Source organism: Megachile rotundata, chromosome 7, assembly GCF_050947335.1.
Source record: "Megachile rotundata isolate GNS110a chromosome 7, iyMegRotu1, whole genome shotgun sequence".
Classification (NCBI taxonomy): Eukaryota; Metazoa; Arthropoda; class Insecta; order Hymenoptera; family Megachilidae; genus Megachile; species Megachile rotundata.
The window spans coordinates 6,223,099-6,249,672 of NC_134989.1; the positions used below are offsets into that span (position 1 = coordinate 6,223,099).

The 26,574-nt window shown below is 33.0% G+C and overlaps 1 protein-coding gene across 2 annotated transcripts; it reads left to right on the forward strand.

The window, feature by feature from the left end:
- On the forward strand, nucleotides 1-26,287 carry LOC100879400 (protein Wnt-11b-2). 2 transcript variants are annotated; one of them, XM_012283819.2, is made up of 5 exons: nucleotides 1-919; nucleotides 16,220-16,461; nucleotides 23,309-23,661; nucleotides 23,822-24,093; nucleotides 24,984-26,287. In XM_012283819.2, the coding sequence occupies exons 1-5, from the start codon at nucleotides 834-836 to the stop codon at nucleotides 25,156-25,158; spliced, it is 1,128 nt and encodes a 375-aa protein (XP_012139209.1). In that variant the 5' UTR covers nucleotides 1-833; the 3' UTR covers nucleotides 25,159-26,287. The 2 variants fall into 2 exon arrangements, with proteins under 2 accessions (XP_012139209.1, XP_076389934.1); XM_076533819.1 differs by lacking the exon at nucleotides 1-919 and adding an exon at nucleotides 11,533-12,070.
- Nucleotides 26,288-26,574: the final 287 nt, after the last annotated feature.

The window sequence follows — 26,574 nt, forward strand, 5'->3', positions numbered from 1 at the left end:
TGAGGATTCCCAGTTGTAAACTGTCCTTTATCCATCAGTATGATCCTGGATCCTTGGCGTTTGTATTCCAATGGGCATCCCCGGTGGTCGGTTCCTCATCCAACGAAAAACGACTAGATGAAGTAGGAGGAAATAGAGTAGTAGTAGGAGGATTCCACCTCCACGTCGACCGGTAGATCCTGCGGGACGACTCGACGGACACCTGTAACCACGCAGACTCCCTGCAGCACGGGACGGCGCGAAGGAACTTCCCCGATAGCGGATCGGTCGCAGATCATTGAGGATAGTGCGAGTTTCAGGTGTTCCGGTAATTGATCTATCGACCAAATAGTGTACATTCGTAATCGGCTATCATCGTACGCGAAACGAAATATCACTGAGTGTGCACGAGACGTTTTCACCCGGACCGTTTGGAAATCGAGTGTAATTACGATGCTAGAGATCCAGCCAGCAGATATTATAAATCAGGGGTTTGCGTGTGATTTGTGAGTGGCCGCTTCGTCTTTCTGTCGACGGATATAATTAAAGAAACGGAGGCGTGTCTTTAAATAGACAATTTATTCCATCGCGATTCTCTTGTCAACTTGAGACGTTAGTTAATCTTCGGTTTATATTATTTGAACAACGAAGAAAATCGGTACGACGTCGCTTGGAAACGGGCATGTGAACATTCTTGTACGGATTTGATTACGATGGAGCTAGCAATGGTGACAACCCTTCAGACAGTGTTTAGGAAATAATTTTGATTGTGTGTTCGATGAACGATATGCGGAGAGATTTCTGTTAAGTGCGGAAGAAGAATGCTGATCTTTTAGAATGTAAAGTGAACAAAGATGTTTGGAATGAACAGAAGCGGCGCTAAAGCTTGGTTGCTGCTTTTCCTCTTGCTGGTTCAAGGTGGCAAGTGCATCAAGTGGCTGTAAGTAATATACTTTCTTTTTGTTTTATTGTGGAATATTCTGGATTGGTATGTTAGGGTCTGTTATGAGATAAGATGTCTCAGATTTTTATGCCAACAAGGGGGGTTATTTTATGAAATCTTTATTCTAATAAAAATAACTGGATGTAATGTATACAAATTACTTTGAAATGGCTAAATCTTGCATTTGATTTAATTTAGATAAAATTTAGTTTAGGTTTTGAACGATGAGAAGTTTAAGGCAATGAAGGATGTAGAAGATCCCTGTAAGGAAATGAGAGATTTTAATAGGAATATTAATTATGTAAATTGTATGGGTATAATTATATCTTATTATTATATTAACAATATAATATAATATTATATTATATCGGCAAAATAAATATTTAGCTACAAATTCGAGAGGTAGGTTAGTTCGTTTATTTTTTCACATTAGAGATAAACGTTTTTGCCTCTAATTGATATCATTTTTTAAAAAGTTGTGCGACATTTTATTTCGAAAGTTGTAAGTAAGAAATTAATGTACAACGTTGAAACCGCTTTATGTTATTCGTGTATCGATAACTGTGTCGATAAGTATCATTTTTCCTATGGGATACTGATTATGCAAAATAATTGCTAATTGTAATTACTTTGGTATTGCAAAATAATTTCACAGACAGGTTCTTTAATTTTTTAACATAATCTTAAATTATGTATTAATTATGTATTTAATTTTATTTTAATATAATGTTAAATTCTGAACTTGAAACTTATTTAATTTCTGTTAGCATAACCTTAAATTAAGTATTTTAAACTTCTTTAATTTCTTTTAGCATAACCTCAAATTATATAATTAAAACTATTTCTCTGGATTTTTGCAGACTTTTTTTATATATTCACAATGAGAAATATCACAGTTTTATATATTTACAATGTCAAAATCAGAGCAAATTTGAAATAACCCAATGTGACACATGATAAACAAATATGAAAACATATTGAGTCCAAGATTAACTCCGTTGTAACTCTGAAATTGCTTCCATTTTAAATTTTAATTCCTGATTTTAGTATCCTTAGGGGTGAATTAATCAGAAAACAAACTAAGCACGTGGTTGGAGTATGAAGAGTAACAGGGATGCTACAGAAATCCTTAAAAGAAAGTTCAAGAATTTCAAAGTTTCAGTCTTAATTTTTTTTTCTAAAGGTTTAGTCTCACTTTTAAAATTTCAAGGTTTCAAAGTTTCAATGATCTAAAGTTTCAAATTTCTGAAATTTCAAAGCACTATTACTCCGAATCGGAATATTATATTGAACATTATATTATATTAAATATTACTTCAACGGAATATATTATAAGTTCTTAAATCCCAATATTATAAATTACAAGACTTTGAAACTTCAAAGTCCCGAACCTCTAAAGTTTTACAATCCCAAAATTATAAATTCAAAAGTTTAAAAATCTCAAACTTCTAAAGTTCAAAAATTTCAAAGCATCAAAATCCTAGAGTTATAAAGATATAATGTTGCAAAGTCTTCAAATTAAAAAACTCTTGATGTCCCGAAGTTTTGAAATTCCATAATTCCCTCGTCACAAAATCTTACAATCATAAAATCTTAAATGTCCACAGTTCTTAAGTCTCACATTCTATGATCCCCAATTTACAAAATTCCCAAATTTCAGATATCAACTCTCAATGTCAAAAAATTCCAAACTTCTGAATATCTAAAGCTAGAAGATCTCAAACTTCTGAAGTTTCAGCGTACCACAATCTAAGAATTTCAAGGTCCTAACATCCCAAAACTCCTAAATCATAAAATCTTCAAACCTCCAAAGTCCACAAATCCCAAAGTTCTGAAACCCCAATGTTGCCAAACCCCAAATTCCACAAACCTCAAAATCTCCAAACCCTAAAATTCCCAAACCCCAAATTTCCCAAGTCCCAAGATCACCAAACTTCAAAGTCCTCAAACTCCATAGTCCCCAAACTCCATAGTTCCCAAACTCAAAGTCCTCAATCTCCAAAGTCCCCAAGCTCCATAGTCCCCAAACTCAAAGTCCTCAATCTCCAAAGTCCTCAAATCTCAAAATTTCCAAACGTCAAAGTCCCTAAACCCCAAAGTCCTCAAACCCCAAATTCCTTAAGTCCTAAAGTCCCCAAATCCAAAGTTCCAAAACCCCAAAGTCCCAAACCCCAAAATCCCAAACCCTAAAGTCCCTAAACACCAAATTCCCCAAACCCCAAATTCCCCAAACTCCAAATTCCCCAAACCCCAAAATCCCAAAACCCCAAAGTCCCCAAACCTCAAATTCCCCAAGTCCCAATGTCACCAAACTTCAAAGTCCCCAAACCCCAAAGTCCCAAACTCCTAAAGCCTCCTAATCCGAAAGTCCCCAAATTCCAAACTCCAAGTTCCAAAGATCCAAAATCCCAAACTTCCGCTTCTAAAACTGAAATACTATTTTACAGACAATACTTTAAATTAAATGCATACGAAGATACCAAAATCATATTAATATTTGTATCTCCCAAAAGTGTCAATGCGCCCCTAAGTATATATTTTATCGAACAAAAAAAGGACGAAAGAATGCAAACTCATCTATACCTGGTCACCTATAATGGCTCCGATTTACCTGAGGCTCATGAATCTTTCGGTAACAAGCAAAGGATGTTCGATGAAAAAAGTTTGAAAGAAGACCGGTGATCAATGCCGGTCCGTTAGCAAAAAACAAATGAGTTACTATTCAAGTAAGATTGTACCGTACGTGCACGTATACGTAATGCAGAACGAAAGCGGAACAAGAATCATTTATTCTATTATGAGGCTTTCTTTCCTACTTGGTTTCTTTTTCGAACGAGCCTTGAAGAACAACAAGCCTCAACGAGGATTTATTACATATTTAAACACTTCTTATGCTGGTTGCACAGTGTTCCTATGTTTTTTATTGTAATTAGTGAGTCGATTTGTTATAAAAATCTAACGCCAGAAAACACGGTTAAGAAATGAGGATAACGCTGAGGATAACGATACCTGATTAATGTCCCTTATACAGTAGACTCTCGTTATATCGCCACCTTTGCGGGAATTTACTTTCTGGTGAACACAATGTATTGCTTATCACAAACGTAATGCATACTGCATAATCACAATTTTTTACTATTACCAATATTTTTTACTAATTTTTTACTATTTCGTTTATACGGCAATATAACGAGACTCAATTTTAGAATAATCTGACAAATCTCAAATTTTTAATCTTGAATCATTTACAATTGCAAACATTATAATTTTAAATTCGTTTAATAATTTTTGCAATTTCTAATGTTTGTAAATTATTAAGTCAAACGTGTTAACAAATTTATGTTAAATATTCGATTTTCGAATAACAAAATGTCTGACATCTGATGACATGAAAGTATCGCAGCATAGTATATGTGGAGCATTGATTTGAAGCTCGAAGTACACTGAAAATAATTGCATAAATATTTTATGAATGTCTTTAATATCAGCCGTTCCTATAAAATAGTTATTTAGCGATTAATAATTAATTGTGTATTAAGGACGTTGATGAGCAGGTTACACCGCCATTTTTAGCAAACTTTAAGCTTTCTATTCATTCGAGCCAGGTATTTTTTTACGGTGGAGTAATATTACTATATTGATGTTTTTAAATCAATCATTGTTTCCTGCAACTGTCAAGCAGCCATTTTGTAGCAATCCTAGAATAATAGCATGAAAGTGTACCACTTTTTATAACTACTGTTGAAGTGGCGGGAAAATGATCGTAACTATCATTAGTGTACGAAGATGATAAATCGAAAATATCATATAAGGAGAGATAGTGATAATATTTAATTGTGAGTTGGGGAAAGTGGACTTTTAACATATTTTCTAAACTAAAGTTTGTTATTAGTACATTTCTAAATTTTCAAGTGACAGGATTCTTTAATTTCCAAATCGCAAAGCTTCCAAATTTCTAAGTCCTTACATTCGTAAATTACTATATTCCGAGATTTTAAAGTACTTCAATTTTTATATTTTCAAATTTTCAAACGTTTAAACACCCAAAATTTCAAATTTTCCAAAATTTAAACATGAAAATTTGAAGATTTAAAAATTGTAAAGTTCCTAAGCTACCAAATTCATTCCCTAAATTACCAAACTTTGACATTTCTAAATTTCCAAATCCCGAAATCTCCAAATATCCACATCCCCTAATTTCCAAATCCCCAAATCTCCAATCCCTAAATCTCCAAATTTCCAAATCCCCAAATCTCCAAATGTCTAAATTTCCAAATTTCTAAATCCTCAAATCCCCAAATCTCCAAATGTCCAAATTTCCAAATCTTCAAATCTCTAAATCCTCAAATCTCTAAATCCCCAAATCTCTAAATCCTCAAATCTCCAAATTTCCAAATCTCCAAATCTCCAAATGTCTAAATTTCCAAATTTCTAAATCCTCAAATCCCCAAATCTCCAAATGTCCAAATTTCCAAATCACCAAATCTCTAAATCCCCAAATCTCCAAATCTCCAAATCTCCAAATCTCCAAATCTCCAAATCTCCAAATCTCCAAATCTCCAAATCTCCAAATCCCCAAATCTCCAAATCTCCAAATCTCCAAGTCTCCAAATCTCCAATTCTCCGAATCTCCAAATCTCCAAATTTCCAAATCACCAAATCTCTAAATCCCCAAATCTCCAAATCTCCAAATCTCCAAATCTCCAAATCTCCAAATCTCCAAATCTCCAAATCCCCAAATCTCCAAATCTCCAAGTCTCCAAATCTCCAATTCTCCAAATCTCCAAATCCCCAAATTCCTAAACCCCAAGTCTCCAAATCCCCAAATCTCCAGATTTCTATATTTCCAAATTTCTTAATTTTCAATTTTGCAAAAATCCAAACCTTCTAGTTTGCAAATTCGTAACTACCCTTATTCTAACCTCCCCATATCAAGCGTAAATTTTTCCCTTATTTGAAAGAGTTGCGCACTATAGTTTCGCAACATTCCTTCCTACATATTCTATAATTAGACAAATTTCAAATAAAGTCATTGTTTCAAAGGATGAAATGCTTCCTCATAAGGACACTCGTGCCGCAATTCTCGATAGATTTCAACCGTAAATTTCTCCCTTATTCCAGCAAGTTACGCGCTACAGTTATATAACGTGACTACTTTCCATGTGCTCTACAAGCATAAAAAGTTTGAGCGACATCGGTGATCCAAAGGACGTAATGTTCGCCCGCGAGAAGGACACTCGGGGTGATTTTCTTGTCAGAATAAAAGAAGGAGTATGAATCATGCTCGCAATTTCCGAAGTCGCCCGTCAATTATTCCCCGTTGTCGCTCGGTATCGATGATTATAAGCAAAAGAAAAGAGCAACGTAGGGCGAGAAGGGGCCCGAGGAAAGGCTTCTTGGAAATGGCATTTATAAATCACGATTCGCGGGCAACCCCTAATCTCCCACCTTGTTCCAACACCCGCCATTGCTGTCTTCGTTTCGCGCTCACTTCCCCATCAGCTCGCATTTTGGTTTTGCACGCAAAACCACCATCACTCCTTCATTCATCATCCGACGCCGAGCAGCCTCCTTTCTTTCTGTTTCCGCTTTTCCAGACCCTCAGCGACCCTTCTCTATGCCCTGTGTTCCATGCCGCGATCAAATTCAACCTGAAACACTTTGGTAATTAACGTCGGTGAGCAGCTACGCGAGGAACCGAGATTTGTCCGACGATCATCTCCGATATAAATGATAATGGAATATTTTCGTGCCTCGCGGGAGAAAGAAGCAACGATTTGTAAGAACTCTGTGGGGATACGGGAAACACGGGATGAGAAAAGGCGTGAATTTATTAGGTCCTATATTATTAGATCTGTGGAGGAGCTTTGTTCACGCATATTAAATGCGGAGATTCGGTAGGCAAGTTTTTTATGGAGGTTGCGGGAGGTGCAGGTTTTCTGGAATTTGGAGATTTAGAAATTTTAGGGTTTAGATGGATCGAGGTAGTTCGGTAATATGGAAATTTGTTGTTTTGGTAAATTCTGGGTTTGGTAATATGTGAAGTTGTTAATTTAGGGATTTGGAGATATAGGATTTGTAAGGTTGAACATTTGAAGATTTGGAGATTTGGGGATTTAGAGAGTTGGAGATTTGGAAATTTGGGAATGTGGGGATTTGGAGAGTTGGAGATTTGGAGATTTGGAGATTTGGAGATTTGGAGATTTGGAGATTTGGAGAGTTGGAGAGTTGGAGAGTTGGAGAGTTGAAGAGTTGAAGAATTGGGAATGTGGGAATTTGGAGATTTGGAGAGTTGGAGAGTTGGAGAGTTGAAGAGTTGAAGAGTTGAAGAATTGGGAATGTGGGAATTTGGAGATTTGGAGAGTTGGAGAATTGGAGAGTTGAAGAGTTGAAGAGTTGAAGAATTGGGAATGTGGGGATTTAGAAAGTTGGAGAGTTGGAAATTTGGGAATGTGGGGATTTGGAGAGTTGGAGATTTGGAGATTTGGAGATTTGGAGATTTGGAGATTTAGACATTTAGAGATTTAGACATTTAGACATTTAGAGATTTAGAGATTTGGAGATTTGAATATTTGGAGAGTTGGAGAGTTGGAGAGTTGGATAGTTGGAGAGTTGAAGAGTTGAAGAGTTGAAGAATTGGACGGTTGGAGAGTTGGATAGTTGGAGAGTTGAAGAGTTGAAGAGTTGAAGAATTGGACGGTTGGAGAGTTGGAGAGTTGGAAAGTTGAAGAATTGGAGAGTTGGAGAGTTGGAGAGTTGGAGAGTTGGATAGTTGGAGATTTGGAAATTTGAAGATTTAGCGTTTTGGGGATTTGGAGGTTTGGAGATTTAAAGATTTGGGAATGAATTTGGAGATTTGGAGATTTTCGAGTTGAGGAGTATGGAGTTCTGACAATTTGCTAAAATTGTTAATTTGGTAGTTGTTAATTTTAGAATTGAATAATGTAGTGATTTTGAAATTTAAAAATTTGAAAATTTATTGATTTGATAACTTGAAAATCTAAAGATTTCAGAATGGAAAAATTTAGAAATTTTAGAGATTGGAATTTTAGTAACTTAGAAACAAAAATTTTGTGATTTGTAAATTTGAGAATTCGAAAATTGCAAGTGAAAGTATATTACACACCATATGTCTAGCATAATGTAACAAAGGATTAATTCTCTAGGATCAATTCTCAATATGCCATCTAAAAAAAAACTATTTAAAATTAAAGAAGTAAATATATATAAATGTAATTAATACATAAATTACTACAATAAGTAAATTACCTTATTACCAATATAATGCAACAGTATAAATAACAATATAATAATATAACAATAATAATACCAATAATTAAATAATAAAGTATTCACTCAGCAAATGCGAAATCCCCAAATCACATTTTTTCCTGTAAACATTTTGTAGTCGAAAATAATGAAGTATCTTAACAAGCAATAATTGGAAAGACGCCATTAATCATTCGGTTAGAAATGAGCTAATTATATTATGCTTCTCCGCTTTAGACCCGTCTGCTTCGTCCTGTCAGTACAACCTGTGGCTTACATTAAGAAATATGAACAGGAAATCAGAGACTCGAGATTAATGATCGATTGATAATAACTTTCATTATAATAGTTCGCTAATGGAGGTTAACCTGGTACAAGATTACGTTCCTATTCGTAAAATCCACGTGTAATGCTGTATGCTCTTACTTGCTGCATATGATGCGTACATATACCATCACATATGTATAACTGTTGTGTGAATCATTCCTCGTAAATCACCTGTTGAATGATTTTTAAATTGTTAATTTAATTATCCAGTTATGTTTACGTAGCAAACATTGAATGAGAACAAAATGAAATTTGCGGATTAATTTGTCTTTTGAATTATAAACGACTTTTGAAAATTGTAACATCAATTCAAGGATTAAGGATCTTGTAGTTTGAATGGTTAGTTGAAATATGTTATTGTTACTGTTATTTAAAATTTAATATGTGTTTAATACGTTTAGTCGAATGATAAATACATAAATACATAAATACTAATAATAATTTTACGGATATTAAAAATTACATGTACTAATTTATAACATACATTTATTATTACTCGAGGTTTTAATATAGGTACAAATGAAGATATAACATGATTACTTTAGTTGAAAGTATGATAAATACATAAGCAACATCATTGAGGACTAACAATAATTTTATGAATATTAATAACAAAATATAGTAATTTATAATATTTATAAATTTATTATTATTCAAAATTTTAATATAGGTACAAATGAAGATATAACATGATGACTTGAGTTGAAAGTATGATAAATACATAAGCAACATCATTCAGGACTAACAATAATTTTATGAATATTAATAACAAAATATAGTAATTTATAATATTTATAAATTTATTATTCAATATAATTCAATATAATTCAAGATTTTAATATAGGTACAAATGAAGAATTAACATGATGACTTTAGTTGAAAGTATGATAAATACATAAGCAACATCATTGAGGACTAACAATAATTTTATGAATACTAATAATTATATATACTAATCTAACTTAATTTACAACATAATTTATAATTCATAACTAAATTTATAATATACAATCTGTAATTTGCAACTCAATTTATAATATACAATTTATAAGTTATAACTATACCAATTTATAATTCATAACATCTGCTAATCAACCATAAAAATTGCTGAAATTATCACTCTTACCATAAGCAAATTTTTTTACAAATATTTCGACAAATTTTCACCATAAAATAAAGTCTAAACCGAATAAATTTTACAGTAAATTTTGGACCTATATTATTATTATACAAATTCATCCCCTCATACGATTTACGAACATCCTATATAATTAAAAGCCATGTTAATATTTTTGTCGGTGACTGTATGTACCTGTGACCACACGAAAGAACCATAACCAAGAATCGTAGGCGCCGACCTATTATCGGCCCCATAAAAACGCCATTTTATGATATCACGAGTCAAAACGAATTTCGAAATTGCAGCCGACAGCGGGGGTACTTGTCCGTTCGGCCATTTCGGAACGCACGTCACAGAATTTTATTAAGCACCGCTTATTTTCATAAGAATGTCCGAGCGAGAACGATCGTGAATTTCCCTGAGGATAAGCTGCTCCTTACGTACGTTCACATCAAGGAATGCGTAAAAGAGTGCGTCTTCAATTTATAGTCGGGGTTCCTTCAGGATAATTTTCAAAATGGCTATCGTAAAAAGAACACGGATTCTAATGGCACGAAAAGACTAACAAATGCATCATCTTACGTAGAATTCGCGGGAATTTGATTTTTTTGTGGTTGTTGGAAGGTTATTAATGGATGCAGGATGTTTATGTATTTATGACACATCAAGATAAAGATGAATAAAAAATTCTGGAATTTATGAGATACATTGGTTATAGATTGTGTGATGAATGGATACTTTGTAGAATTTGATTGTGTCGTACATGTAGTGGCATATGCAGTTTATGTAGTTGTTAAATGCAGTTTTTTATGAATCATTTAATTGTAAGGAATTATTTTAAAAAATTGTTAAATTCTAAAAATGTAGGGTTCTAATGACTGAACTTCTATTATAATATGTCCTAACCCAACCTAACACGTAAAGATTCCAAAAATGAAAAATTACAAAGTTTATAAAGTTTCATGTTTAAAAACATAAAAAAATTCTAATGTTACAAAACAAAAAATTAAAAAATTATGAAATTGAAGAATTCAAGAATTTAAAAATTCTGTTCAATGTAAGTAATATGTTCTAACCTAACTTAACGCGTGACGATTCAAAAAAGTGAAAAATTACAAAGGTTATAAAGTTTCAAGATTCAAAAATTAAAAAAATCTAAAGTTACAAAACAAAAAATAAAAAAATTATGAAATTCAAGAATTCAAGAATTTAAGAATTCAAAAACTCAAAAATTCCAAAATTTCCGATATTCAAGTTCTACAAAGCTCCAAAAATTCCAAATTCTTAAAGTCCTTGAATTCCAAATTTCGAAATTTCAAAGCTGTGCAATTTTACAATTTCAATGTTACAAAGTTCCTAAGTTTTAAAATTCCAAAGTTCTAAGATACAAAATTCAAAAAGTCACAAGTTCACAAACTATAAATTTTCCAAATCCTAAAATTCTCAAATTCTAAAAACCCCAAATCCCAACATTCTTAAATTCTAAAAATCCCAAATCCCATAATTCTCAAATTCTAAAAACCCCAAATCCCAACATTCTTAAATTCTAAAAATCCCAAATCCTAAAATTACCATATTCCAAAATATCCGAATTTCAAAATTCTCAAATTCTAAAAACCCTAAATCCCAACATTCTTAAATTCTAAAAACCTCAAATTCTAAAAACCCCTAATCCTAAAATTCCCAAATTCTAAAAACTCCAAATCCCAAAATTCTTAAATTCTAAAGTCCCCAAATCCCAAAATTCTCAAATTCTAAAAATCCCAAATCCCAAAATTCTCAATTCCTAAAATTCCCAAATTCAAAAATTTTCAAATTGTAAAACAACTTCTAAAATTCAAAGTTTAAAAATTCCAAAATTTCAAAATCCATAAATTCCAAATTTCCAAAATTCCCAAGCTCACAAAATAAAGAAAACCCCAAAGTCCCAAAATGAATACCCGCTATAAACACCGCATTAAACAGCCATATTCCAGAATTTCCTTCTTCCTCGCACCGTGCTTACTAACATGCAATTTTTGATTTCCATTTAATCTACGAGCTGCTGTATTTATCTTTGAAACATATTGTAAGTATCCCGTTTGATGTGATTTACATATGTAGCTGATAGAACTGGAAAGCGATATACATATTTTATTAGACGTAGTTCTCGTAAAGAAACTGGATTCATTAATTTAATCTACAATGATTGTGTATCAGCGAAACACGCAGCGAATGATATTCTTCGGATGAAATTTTTTCAACAAGTCGCCAGACTTGTTACGTGCTAGGTGGTCTCGCGAGACAAGATCTTTCTACGATCGTTAAGAGTGCTTCGAAAATATGTTCATTGGCTAATTAAAACAGCTATTGACATGACGTATACTGTACACGTATAAACTGACTTGTAAAACGCTTAGGCACACACCTTTTCTGTCAGGACACTCGTTATGGTAGGATTTATGAATATACGTTCTCGTACGAATGTTATTATTTTTATAACGCCATATGTTTTAAATGTAATAAGTTTTTGAATGCGAGAGGAAACTATTAAATCTAGATTTAAAATTATTTGGTTAACTCTTTGGACTCTTATACATTCTCGTACGAATGTTTCATCTTCTTAACGCTCTCATGTTTTTCAAATGTAATAAGTAAATTTCAAAATTAAATGTGGGAAGAAACTTTAAATTTTGAAGTAAAACTAAATTTTGGTTTTAAAATTATCTAGTTAAGTCTTTTGACGACAAATTTTGTAAGGTTTGCAGGCGCGACTTTTTAAGGTTAGGAATTCATTTTTTCAGGGGTGATTTTTTTGAGGTTAAGAATGACTTTTTATGTAACTGTGTTTTACTTATTAAAAGTATTAGGTTTAATAATTATTGTATTAAAAGTAAATTGTAGTTTACTTATGAAAAATTGTACTTAATAACTATTGCATTAGACGTAAATTATGTTTTACTTATATAAAAGCATTAACAATATATGAGAGAGATGATATGTGAATAACATCCACATACATATGTAGAATTATTGTATTAAAAGTAAATTGTAGTTTACTTATGAAAAATTGTATTTAATAATTGTTACATTAAAAGTAAATTGTGTTTTACTTATATAGGAGTATTAACAATACATGAAAGAAGTGATATATGAATAATATTCACATACGTAGAATTGTTGTATTAAAAGTAAATTGTAGTTTACTTATGAAAAATTGTATTTAATAACTATTGCATTAAAAGTAAATTGTGTTTCACTTATATAAAAGCACATATGTAGAATTATTAAATCTAAAGAAAAACTAAATATGTATATATAAGTGTATTTAAAGAAATGAATTTAAATATCTTCAAAATCAATTTCAGTCAAAATTAATTTTGAAAGAATTAGATAAATATTAACAACAAGAGAATTTGTAAAATAAAAACAAGTTTATTTAAAAGAAATATTGAAAAAATCTTGCTTATTAATAGATTGAAACATTAAACGAATACGTATGAATTTATAAAAGAAATAAAAGCTCTATTAGATTAACACGTTTTAAAGGTTGGAGAAAGCTTTTGTTGTAGCAATAAGTTACAAAAATTACAGGTTTATATTGAAATAACTACCGTCCGTCAGCCAACGTGTTTCAGACAAGCAATTTGCATAATTATATGCTCAATCTGTCAAGTGTCATTCGTGAAACATTCAATCTGTGTTCTTTTAAAATTGTTTTCACGGTTTCCTAATCATTTTCTCGTGAATATTTTTCCTTTTCTTCCTGGTGTCAAGCGAAATAATTGCTACAGTTTCGTACGTAACGAGTTGTTTCTTAATGAAGGCTGCTGATCGGTTTTCAAATATTTTGCAAAAATAAAAGAGTGAAGTTTGAATGATGTCGGAAAAACATCTCCCTGTAAACTCCCATATTTCTTTCGTAATTAAGAGAAAGTCGTGTAGTTAGTTAATTTTCAAAACTGGAATATGAATTTATAGTTAATTTACGATTTTAAATATTTTGGGTAAAAATAGCATATCTTCTATTCATACAAATTTTCAAATTCTTAAATTTCTACATTTGTATATTACCACACACCCAAATTCTCCAAATTCCCTAGATTCCCTAGATTCCCAAGATTCCCAAGATTCCCCAAATTCCCAAATCCCTTAATTTCCAATTCCCCAAATTCCCAATTCTACAAATTCCCAACTCCCTAAATTCCCCATTCCCCAAACTCCCAATTTCCCAAATTCCCAAATCCCCAAATCCTCAAATTCCCAAATCCCCAAATCCCCAAATCCCCAAATCCCTAAATTCCCAATTCCCCAAATTCACAATTCCCTAAATTCCCCATTCCCCAAATTCCCAAATCCTCAAATCCTCAAATCCCCAAATCCCCAAATCCCCAAATTCCTCATTCCCCAATTTTCCAACTCCCCAAATTCCTCATTCCCCAATTCCCCAAATCCCCAAATCCCCAAATCCCCAAAACCCCAAATCCCCAAATCCCCAAATCCCCAAATCCCCAAATCCCCAAATCCCCAAATCCCCAAATCCCCAAATTCCCAATTCTCCAAATTCCCAACTCCCCAAATTCCTCATTCCCCAATTCCCCAAATCTCCGAATCCTCAAATCCCCAAATCCTCAAAACCCCAAATCCCCAAATTTCCAAATTTCCAAATTACCAAATTACCAAACTTCTCAAATCTTTCTGTCAATTGCCAAAATTCTCAAAATGCAACCTTCTAAATTCCCAATTGTCTACATTCGCAATTTCCCAAATCACCAACTCCGAGTCCTCAAATCCCGAAATCAGTCTCCACGTCGAATACAAGAATCGTGGATGTACACAGTACACACGTTACACCCTCCACGATCCGTAGCGAGTTCAAGGTTGCATGCCGTTGTCGGACGTTCCCATTTGAATCAAGCTGCTTGTATTCGTTATATCTTTCTTTTGTTTCGGAACAACTTAACTCACACTCGGTGAAGTTTAAATGGTAATTAACGTATCAAATGTACACGATGGCCGAGGAGAAAGAAGCGTGCGTGGCAAGACAAGAATCGTCGGAGCGCTGCACGCTAGCGAAAACAGAAAACGCGAACGTTTATGGTCGCTCGGTTTCTCAACGTAACAAATAACAAGTTCCGGGAGTGCCACGAACGAAGAAGACGAGCACATAAGGCGAACGGCATCTTGGAAACGACATTCTCCATAGCAGTCAGCGACGGAATAATGAATTAGAGCTACGGGCTTTTGATAGGGTAATTTCGAGGGTAGGTTCCTGACACAGGGTTGGTGAGCCGGCCATTCCCAGGGCTGTTACGTCTAGACGTATCCGTGCTCGAGCCATTTCGACTTTCAGGTGTCTGTAATTATTCTTCGCACGGTTTGCACCGTGGCAATACACGTATCCATCCACGCCGCTTAAAGGCACCTTTCAGCTTCACGCCCTATAATTTTCGAAATTCACCCCTGATTTACGGTTCTCGCTCAACTGTGCCTACATACATGAAAAACTTATCGTCCCTTTACTACGAGAAATTAACTTCATTCCCGGAGCACGGGAAAATTTCGAATAACTCGAAATACGCGATAGGAACTGTGATATTTTTATGGGGGAATACTGTTTGATGAAGGGCATTTTGCGGAGATGGTGCAATTAGGGAGATTTTAATATTTAATAAATTTGTGTATTTTTAGATTGAACGATTCGATGATGTTGTGACTTGAGGATTTGGTGATTCTGGAATTTAGGGAATCTGGGGAATGTGGGGAATTTGCGGAATTTAGCGAATTGGGAATCTGGGGAATTTGCAGAATTTAACGAATTTAGGGAATTTGGGGAATTGGGGAAATTTGAGGAATTTAAGGAATTGGGAATCTGGGGAATTTGCAGAATTTAACGAATTTGGGGAATTTGGGAAATTTGAGGAATTGGGAATCTGGGGAATTTGGGGAATTTAGGGAATTGGGAATTTCGGAATTTGAAATCTGGGAAATTTGGAATTTGGGGAATTTGGAATTTGGAGAATTTGGAGAATTTGGAATTTGGAGAATTTGAAATTTGGAATTTGAGGAATTTCGAATTTGGGGATTTGGAATATAGAGAATTGGAATTTGGGGAATTTGGAATATAGAAAATTTTGAACTTGAGGAATTGGGAATTTGAGGTATTTGGAATTTGGGGAATTTGGGGAATTTGGGGAATTTGGGGAATGTAGGGAATGTAGAGAATTTGGGGAATTTGAAAAATTGAAAAATTGAAAAGTTGAAAAATTGGAAAAATGAAAAAATGAAAAATTGAAGAATTGAAAAATTGAAAAACTGAAAATTTGAAAACTTGTAAATTTGGAAATTTACTAAATTGTAAAATACCGAGTTTTAACAAACGCCTTTTATACATAAACTATTGAGGAGTTACATTTTGTAGATCTTCAACGAGAACTGCATACACAGAAATAAAAGTGGTAGGCCATATTTAGAGCACTTCCTCTAATTTAGTGCTTCTGTTCGCAACAACGTGAAGATATTCTAGAATATCGTAAATGTGTAATATCCAATATTTACACTTGTACATTTACATTTAAATATCGTTACGTTTTATATTGCAGAGCTCTCGGTCGAACAGGAGACGATTTTATATGGACACGGGAGACATGTACCAGTGCGAAAAGCTCCGGTCTTTTAGAAAGAAAACAAGCAAGAGCATGTAGAGCAGCGCCAGACGTGATGCCCAGCTTAGTGCAAGCAGCGAAGGATACTTCGACTGTGTGTCAGCAAGCATTTCGATATCGTAGGTGGAATTGCAGCAGCATTGAACGTGCACCGAATTATACTCCCGAATTACTTACGGGTATGTTATAATTTAAAATGTAGAAGGAAGTTGCCTAATATGACTAGATACGTGGTGCGTTTCTATGTATACACGAATATTGTGATCAGTATCGATGTCGACTCATGAGTTAGCGCGTAAGGTCGATTCATAGTAAAAGGTCTATCCACACAAGTGTGAAGACTTCCAATGTTACATTTTGGTAAATAAGAATAATAATGACAATAACAACTGCTGAATGCAAGTAATTGTACTCGCTTGAGAGACGTTTGCGGACTGTTATTGTTTTTGGTTTAATTGGTGATTTTTCGAGCCAATACTACTGTCGAAAAGACGTGTGAGGCGTTCATTTTTCTATTCTGGCCAATTGGAGGCGTAGCTATTTGGGACGTAGATAGTTGGGGACGTAATTAGTCGGAGATGTAGCTATTTGAGGACGTAGCTAGTTGAGGACGTAGCTAGTTGGGGACGTAACTAGTTGGAGAGGTAGCTATTTGGGGACGTAGATAGTTGGGGACGCAGCTAGTTGGGGACGTAGCTAGTTGAGGACGTAGCTAGTTGAGAACGTAGCTAGTTGAGGACGTAAGTAGTTGGAGACGTAGCTAGTTCGGTACGTAGCTAGTTCGGGACGTATGTAGGTAGTTGGGGACGTAGCTATTTGGGGACGTAGCTAGTTGGGGACATAGCTAGTTGGGGACATAGCTAATTGGGGACGTAACTAGTTGGGGACGTAACTAGTTGGGGACGTAACTAGTTCGGGACATAGCTAGTTGGGGACGTAGCTAATTGGGTACATAGCAATTTGAAGATGTAGAAATTTGAGGATATAGAGATTTGAGAATGGAGGGATTCGGGAATGTAAGGATATCGGAATGTAGCGATTTGGAGACATAACGATTTGGGGATATACCAATTTGGGGTATAGGAATTTGGGGACCTAGCGATTTTGGGATATACCGATTTAGGGATGTAGAAATTTGTGGATATAGCGATTTAGGAACGTAGCAATTTGGAAATCTACCAATGGTAATGTAGAAATTTGGGGACGTAGTGATTTGGGGAATTACCGATTCGCGGATGTAAAAATTTGTGGATATACCGATTTAGGTGTGTAAAAATTTAAGAATGGAGAGATTCGGAAATGTAGAAATTTGGGAATGAAGGAATTTGAGGATGTAGCGATTTGGAATTGTACCAATTTAGCAATGCACCAATTTGAGGACTTAGGAATTTGAGTATACAGCGATTTACAACTGCAAAAATTTGGATATGTAAGAATTTAGGAATATAGGGATTTGGGAATGTAAAGATTTTTCTATTCTGACCAATTGAAGACACAACGCATGTAAACACCTGCGCCTGCCTCTTCGCGTGCCAACTATTGGGTTGACATCGGTACACATTGGTCATTTGTTCTTAGACAAAAATATTATTTGGTTACTATACAAGTTGAATTTTTTAAAAGTCATTTAAAAAACATTGTTCTCTGTGTTTTCCTTTAAAAATAGTATTTTATGAATCATATTTTTAACATCAAAATTACTAAGCCAGCCAAATAAGTGGCTTACAAGTTTCTTATTATAAGTTACACAATTTAAGTAATTTTCTTGAAATGTTGATTTTCATGGAAATAAGGAAGTATAGAAGAACGAGTATAGTAATTCATGTTTTATTGTTTGTTTATTTATTTTTCAATTTCATTATTAATTTCAAACGAAGTGTAAATACGCTGGTAGGTTTAATGTTAACATTTCATAAATTTATATTGCGATTTTTTTTCATCTATTTAGTGACGTGTTATACAAGAATAGCAAAATTTTTGAAATGAAATCTGAATATGTCTTCAAATTTCATTTTTAGTTTTCAAATTTATTTAGAAATATAGAAATTTTAGATTATTAAATATATTTACCAATTTTCAAAGAACTAATTTTTATCAAATTTACGTACAAGTAAATGAAGATATTAAAATGTTCCATACATTCAAGATTATGGTTGTAAATAGAAATAATGATTCGACACGGGTAGAGAATGACATATCAACTCCTACGTAATATACTTGTACCGCTAATATGCGAACTGATTTATCAGAGAAAGCATACTAACACAAACATGTACATTTTCGCCATTAAATTTGTTAACGTATGATACTCCGCGTCAAAAATGGCTTCCTTATAGCCTGGGAGTCTATAACTACATGTAAATTGCAACATCCATTTAACGGAACAAGTCGAATTTATCTTTTCAGAAGTTTTATCTTTACTCTTGTATGGTTTTATTGCAGAAGAGATATTAATTCGCTAATAAATTTTGAGAAGTTAATTGAACTTTGGATATGAAGATGTGATTCTGAAGTGGATAAGTCATATAAAACAAAATAAGTGTTCATAAGTAATAAATTAATAGTTTTAATCATTCACGTCAGGGAAGAATATTTTCTGTCATAACTTTTAAAATTTAATTATCTCAGTAAATTTTTTTTAAATAATATTCCTAAATAGGAATTTCGTTTTTTATGTGGAAAACTGTCATGTATTGTTAGTATTCATTTTTATGTAATGTTATTGCATGTGTGTAATTTATAATAAAGTATAATTGCCAAGTCTTGAAATCCTTACGTTTAAAAATTCCTAGTTTCCTGAATTATGATGTCATAAAATTTCTAAAATAATAATTTATTTCCCCAATTTTCAAATTTTAGAATCCAAATTTGCAGATATTGTGATTTATACATTTTCGAATTTTCAAATCTCCAAATTTATAGATTTCCGAATTCCCAAGTTTTCTAATTTATAAATTTTCGATTTTCAAGTTTCCAATTTTTGAATTTTTGAATTTTTGAATTTTTCAAATTTCCAAAACTCCACATCTCCACATCTCCAAATTCCCCGAATTCCTCAAATCTCCAAATCTCCAAATCCCAAATTCCTCAAATTCCAAATTCCCCAAATCCCAAATTCCCCAAATTCCAAATTCCCCAAATTCCAAATTCCCCAAATCCCAAATTACCCAAGTCCCAAATTCCCCAAATCCCAAATTCCCCAAATCCCAAATTCCCCAAATCCCAAATTCCCCAAATCCCAAATTCCCCAAATCCCAAATTCCCCAAATCCCAAATTCCCCAAATCCCAAATTCCCCAAATCCCAAATTCCCCAAATCCCAAATTCCCCAAATCCCAAATTCCCCAAATCCCAAATTCCCCAAATCCCAAATTCCCCAAATCCCAAATTCCCCAAATCCCAAATTCCCCAAATCCCAAATTCCCCAAATCCCAAATTCCCCAAATCCCAAATTCCCCAAATCCCAAATTCCCCAAATCCCAAATTCCCCAAATCCCAAATTCCCCAAATTCCAAATTTCCCAAATTCCAAATTCCCAAAATTCCAAATTCCCAAAATTCCAAATTCCCAAAATTCCAAATTCCCCAAATTCCAAATTCTCCAAATTCCAAATTCCCCAAATTCCAAATTCCCCAAATTCCAAATTCCCCAAATCCCAAATTCCCCAAATCCCAAATTCCCCAAATCCCAAATTCCCCAAATCCCAAATTCCCCAAATTCCAAATTTCCCAAATTCAAACTTCCCCAAATCTCCAAATCCCCAAATTCTGAATCTCCGATTCCCAAAATTTCCAAAACTTCAAATCCCTAAAAATCCCAAATTCCCAAAGGCCACTAAATCATCCCTGGTGTGAAACATTAACAGTATTAAAGAGCCACCCCAAAAATTCTAGTTAACAGCTAAATTATCATTAAATACTAATTCTTTTACACCAAAATTCTCCTATTTCTTCAAGCTTAATTTTCTAAAAATCGTTAAATAATATTCCAAGCAAATTGTCTACAACCCCTATACAATATCAAAATTACCTAAATGTTAAATGTTATTGCATAATATAAAAAATCGCGAAACATTTCATAACTTGGTACAATTAATTACAACCACCCACGAACAAATTCCATTTATTCATACTCTATACAGTACAAAGATTATGGTGGCAATTGGCAAAAAAATGAAGAAAACGAAAAGTTGGTACGATGAATAGAAAGACTTCAAAGAGACAGCCAATTAGTGGTCATTATCAAATCAATAATTCCGTCCTTTCTGCCTACATCCACTCCCTACCTCTGTTCGCATTTAACGATAATTACATTATAAATGAAAGTGTTCTCAAGCAAAATCTTTCGTTAATGAGAAAACTGAGAAGCCCGCGTTGGGTTTCGCTGCTAATGAAAAACATAGTTGCTTAATATATATTCAAGGACTCAAAAGGCCCCCCTATTCGATCCGTGATATATCGGTATGCTAATCAGCTTTCCTTCAATTATTTCGAGCCGGCCACGAACAGAGAAGAGACCGTGAATGTAGTATCTCTAAAAGGTACCGCGAACTGGTTATTACCAATTTCATTTGAAAACGCTGCACAGATACGCCCTTCTACCTCATTAATTGCCGACATCCGAGAAGAGGACGGTAGAAAATGGCCAAATTTATGGTCCTTCCAACACCTAAAATTTTAATAGGGCGTAATTCCGTGTATCCCGAAATATCGTAAATGAGTAATTATTTATTTTGGATGTGACGGGAACGTCATTACGAAAGATATACTACGTACCGGCTTAACAAACCGTAAATTGTTGAATTTAAATAAACAGAACTTTTTAACGAATTTATGAAAGTTCAAATATTCGAATGTTATTAATTTTCTATTAACGAATTCTCTGTTCAACTATTGAACAAATAAAAAAATAAACATGTTTTCAAATATTCCCGCCAAATATCACGTTATGAAATATATATTCTTTTCGTGTTTAAAAATGCTGTGCATTATTTTCGTTTACAAGAACATTGTTAGAGTCATTTTTAGTAGCAAGTATAAATGTCATTACCCTTTATTTATCTTTATTTAATCTTTAAAATTATTATGAAAAATTATTCAAGGTTACTTTAAGTAACACATGCGCAGTAAGCAGCGAAGAATACTAAATGTGCGCAGTGAAGATTATACGATGAATATGTTAAGATAAAGGGTAATAACTTTACTGCGAAAATTTCAAATTTGGGGAATTTGGAATATGAAGAATTTGGAACTTGGGGAATTTGGAATTTGGGGCATTTGGAATTTAGGGAATTTGGGGAATTTGGAATTTTGGAAATTTGAAATTTGGAGAATTTGGAATTTGGGGAATTTGAAATATGGAGAATTTGGAATTTGCGGCATTTGGAACTTGGGGAATTTGGAATTTGGAGCATTTGAAATTTAGGGAATTTGGGGAATTTGGAATTTGGGGAATTTGGAATTTGGGGAATTTGGAATTTGGGGAATTTGGAATATGGAGAATTTGGAATTTGCGGCATTTGGAACTTGGGGAATTTGGAATTTGGAACATTTGAAATTTAGGGAATTTGGGGAATTTGGAATTTTGGAAATTTGGGGAATTTGGAATTTGGGGAATTTGGAATTTGGGGAATTTGGAATTTGGGGAATTTGGAATTTGGGGAATTTGGAATTTGGGGAATTTGGAATTTGGGGAATTTGGAATTTGGGGAATTTGGAATTATGGGAATTTGGAATTTGAGGAATTTGGAATTTGGGGAATTTGGAATTTGGGGAATTTGGAACTTGGGGAATTTGGAATTTGGGGAATTTGGAACTTGGGGAATTTGGAATTTGGAATTTGAAACATTTGGAATTTAGGGAATTTGGGGAATTTGGAATTTTGGAAATTTGAAATTTGAGGAATTTGGAATTTCAGGAATTTGAAATTTGGGAAATTTGGAATTTAAAGAATTTGGAATTTGAGGAATTTGGAATTTGAGGAATTTGGAATTTGGAATTTGAGGAATTTGGAATTTGAGGAATTTGGAATTTGAGGAATTTGGAATTTGAGGAATTTGGAATTTGAGGAATTTGGAATTTGAGGAATTTGGAATTTGAGGAATTTGGAATTTGAAGAATTTGGAATTTGAGGAATTTGGAATTTGAGGAATTTGAAATTTGAGGAATTTGAGGAATTTGAGGAATTTGAGGAATTGGAGAAATTTGGAATTTGGTATTTGGGAGTTTGTGAATTTGGAAATTTGGGAATTTGGGAAATTGCAAATTTACAAGTATGAAAATTTTTGTCTTGGGCATATTGAAAGTTAGGAATTTAGGAATATGGTAATTTGAAAATTTGATGAATTAAGATAAACAGCGAAAAATGCTAAATATGCACAGTAAAGTTTATACGATGAATATGTTAAGATAAAGAGTAAGAACTTTACTGCGTATGATTAATATGCACCGTTAACAACTGCGCATATCATATTTAATCCCTTTGAAAAGTAACTAAATAAAAGTAATATTACCACTAAGGAATACCATTTTACGTATAGAGCTATAATTTATGTTATTTCAATTTGCTGAAATTATAAATTTATAAAATGTAAGATGTTTTTGTAAATGACTGACTAAACGATAATATAAATATTAATGGTAATAGAAATATTACCATTAAGGGATACCATTTTACGTATAGTGCTATAACTTACGTTATCTCAATTTGCTGAAATTATAAATTAACTAATTAAGTGTGTTAATTAACTAATCCGTCATGCGAAAATTTTCTTACAATTTGATATTTAAATTGTAATTTTGTCAAAAACTAAATTATATTCGTAAATTGTAATATGTTTAAAATGTTTAAAGGTCAACACGAAATGAAATAAACAAATAAAAAGTGTAAATGATTTGAGATGGATTCATAAATTCTTGAGAACTAACTCGTCATCACTTGATTACCACGACGCACACTGGTGCGCGCTTTACAAAAAGATCGCCACAGTTAACTGGTTAATAAAATCTGAGATGTTTCTGTAAAATAGGTACCAGAGAACAGGCGTTCGTTTACGCAATGTCGGCTGCAGCAGCAGTTTGGAGGCTCGCAAGAGGATGTGCTTTGGGTAATCTCGCAGCTTGTTCGTGTGCAACTCCACCACGAAGAGAACCACCTTCGCCGTCTGCACTGATTTCACCTTCCTCTTTTACCGCCACGTCGGTTTCTTTTGGACCTCCATCGGCTAGGAACTCCTTTAAATGGGGAGGTTGCGGAGACGACGTTAGATCCGCGTCCCGGATAGCCAAGAGATTTCTTCAGGGTGCTACTCCTCCTGGTACAGGCGTCACTGCGAAATTTATGCACGCCGTTAATATGCACAACAACCGTGCTGGTCGGAGGGTAATTACAATGTTTTGTTAGTATACAATAATTAAAATAGTATTATTTTGTTAATAGTTATGATTTCTTTTTGTGGGCTTCTTTTACTTTGGGTCAACCTCAAACGCTAACTCGTGGGTTGACATCTGTATTTAACTTTAATGGATGCTGTTACTATAAGGCAGTAGAACAGTCCTTAACGTTGGAATGCAAATGCCACGGAGTTTCTGGATCGTGTAGCGTGCGAACCTGTTGGAGAGGACTCGGTTCTTCGGGACCTGTTGCCGCCGGAAGTCGTCTACTCCGAAGATACGCGACAGCGGCAGAAGTTAGACCAAGATCAGGTGGAAGGTTACCACCACTATATCACCACGATAATCTATTATATACCACTAAAAGCCCCGATTACTGTCTTCCCGATAAAAAGAGAGGAAGTCTCGGAACTGTTGGCAGGTAAATCGATTTTATTTAGCGCTTTAACTTATGTTCAATTTGTAAGAAATTCTAAAAGGAAATAGTTTTATTTCTTTAAATACTCAATTATATGTATTGAATAATTAAAGAAACAATTATATTGACTTCATCTATTTTCAAGTACTTAACAAAGATTTCAAATTAATTGTTATAGAAAATAACAGAAATAAATTTTGCAAAATCATAATGGACATCTTGGTAAAATGAAAAAATTCACTTTGACAATTTTTCAATTTTACTCATGAAATAAAAAGAAAAAAAATGTACATAGTATACATACATACTATGTATACAACATGTATATGTAGAAATATGTACATTTATAAATTTGAAAATTTATGAATATCTAAATTTAAGAAATTGTGAATAAATTTGAAAATTGTTGAGTCTCTAAATTTGAAACTTTAAAAACTTGTAAATGTAAAAATGAAAAACTGTTGACTAAAAATTTGGTAGTTAAAATATTTGTAGATTTGTAAATTAATAAAAGAAGCTTGAAAATCACTTAATAAATCAGAAAGTTTACAAAACTAATAACACATTAATATTTTTTAAATTTGAGTAATTAAAAGTTTGTAAATGTGAAAATTAAAAAATTAAAAATGTGAGAATTCATAAAAATCCTTCAAACATGTAAACGTGTTTTCATTTTTTGTAACAAAATTCATCGTCGTCATGTAATATCTGCAATTTATTTCATATTATATTATTATTATTTTTAGAAACAATCCACCATTTCAAAAAATAAAATTCTACCTTATCAAGAAACCCGATTTTTCATTTAACTTGTAAATTTTTAAATTTCAATCTAACACATCAAGAACCTAACACATTACGATATTAAAAAAAATTATTTGTGTTTTTTGCAGACAATGTAATGGCAGCAGTACGGGTTACGAAGGTTGCGAATATCTCTGCTGTGGTCGAGGTCACACAACTAAAACAGAAGAGGTTCTAGAAAGATGTGACTGCAAGTATATTAGCTGTTGCTATGTAAAATGCAAGACATGCAGAAAAGTCATAAAAACGTACGAGTGCAAGTGAAATTGGAAGATTTTAAATACCACGAGAAAAAATCTCATCGAATATACACTACCGTTCAAAAGTATCCGAACACAAGCGAAATATATATTCGCGTTGCATAAAAGTTATTTACGTATCTGCAACAGTAACTAACATCGATTTTTTTTCTGCAAGGGTCAGAATACTGGAACGTTTTTCGATTGATAATTCGACGAACTAAACCAAAACTGTCGAGTGTATAGCGTTACCTCCATTATTATTTCCATCGAGGGAACCTAAACGTCTATCAACAGTTTACAAATACTTGAAACATATCGAAGAACTCTCTGAATACGTTCTGCATCCTAGAAATGAAACAAAGTAGAAATTAGAATTTTTGTTGGAATCGAAAGCGTGTCATTAGATTCACAAATTTGGACTTTGTACTTCTGGATATGAATTTTACTTTCACACTTTCATTGCATAATTTGTACTTAAAAGTTAATTCTATTACGTTATGATACCTCAAAAAACATAATAATAATTATTACAAATGATATAATAGCCCTAAATACCTTTCGTACAAACTTCAATTATGTTTTGCGTAACGAAAGCAAGTGTCCGGATATTTTTGAACGGTAATGTATCTAAAATAAGAAATTCATTAAGTCATTCATTATGTATAAACGATCGGTAAATCATTTTATTTGAAAAATGTACGTCTAGTTTTAATTGTTCTTAGAGATCGTCGTAATTATATAAAAAATTATGAATAATGCGTTAAAAGTTACACTGCCCAAATAATTTAAACTTTCTTTTGACTTTTCGATCGTTATTATTTTTATGGAGAACGTTATATTTATTTAATGGTTATTCCAAAAAGCAGAAATTTTCTAGACAAATTTACTTGATTATTCTGACGATTTTGAATTATTTTTATTGTAATATGAAGTATTAGATGAAATTGTTTAATATGTAGCGGAAAAAGTTGGATATTTGCAAATTTGTTTTGCTATTTGGGATATTTGGAAATGTTGGGATTTCGCGATTTTGGAATTTGAAAATATGGGAATTCGGAAATTGGGAAATTGAGAAGATAGGAATTTAAGGAATTCAGAATTTGAAACTTTGAGAATTTGGAGAATTGGTAAATTAGGAAATTTGGAATTTGGGAAGTTTGGAATGTGAGAAATTTGGAATTCGGGATATTTGGAATGTGAGAAATTTAGAATTCGGGAAATTTGGAATTTGTGACATTTAGAATTTGGGAAAATTGGAATTTAGGAAATTTAGAATTTGGGAAATTTGAAATTGGAGAAATGTAAAAATTAGAAAATTTGGAATTTAAAAAATTGAGAATCTGGAAATTTTAGAATTCAAGTATTTGTTTAATTCGAAAATTTTCAAATTTAGTAACATATAAATTTACAAATTTAATAATTTAAAAAGTTTAAAAAT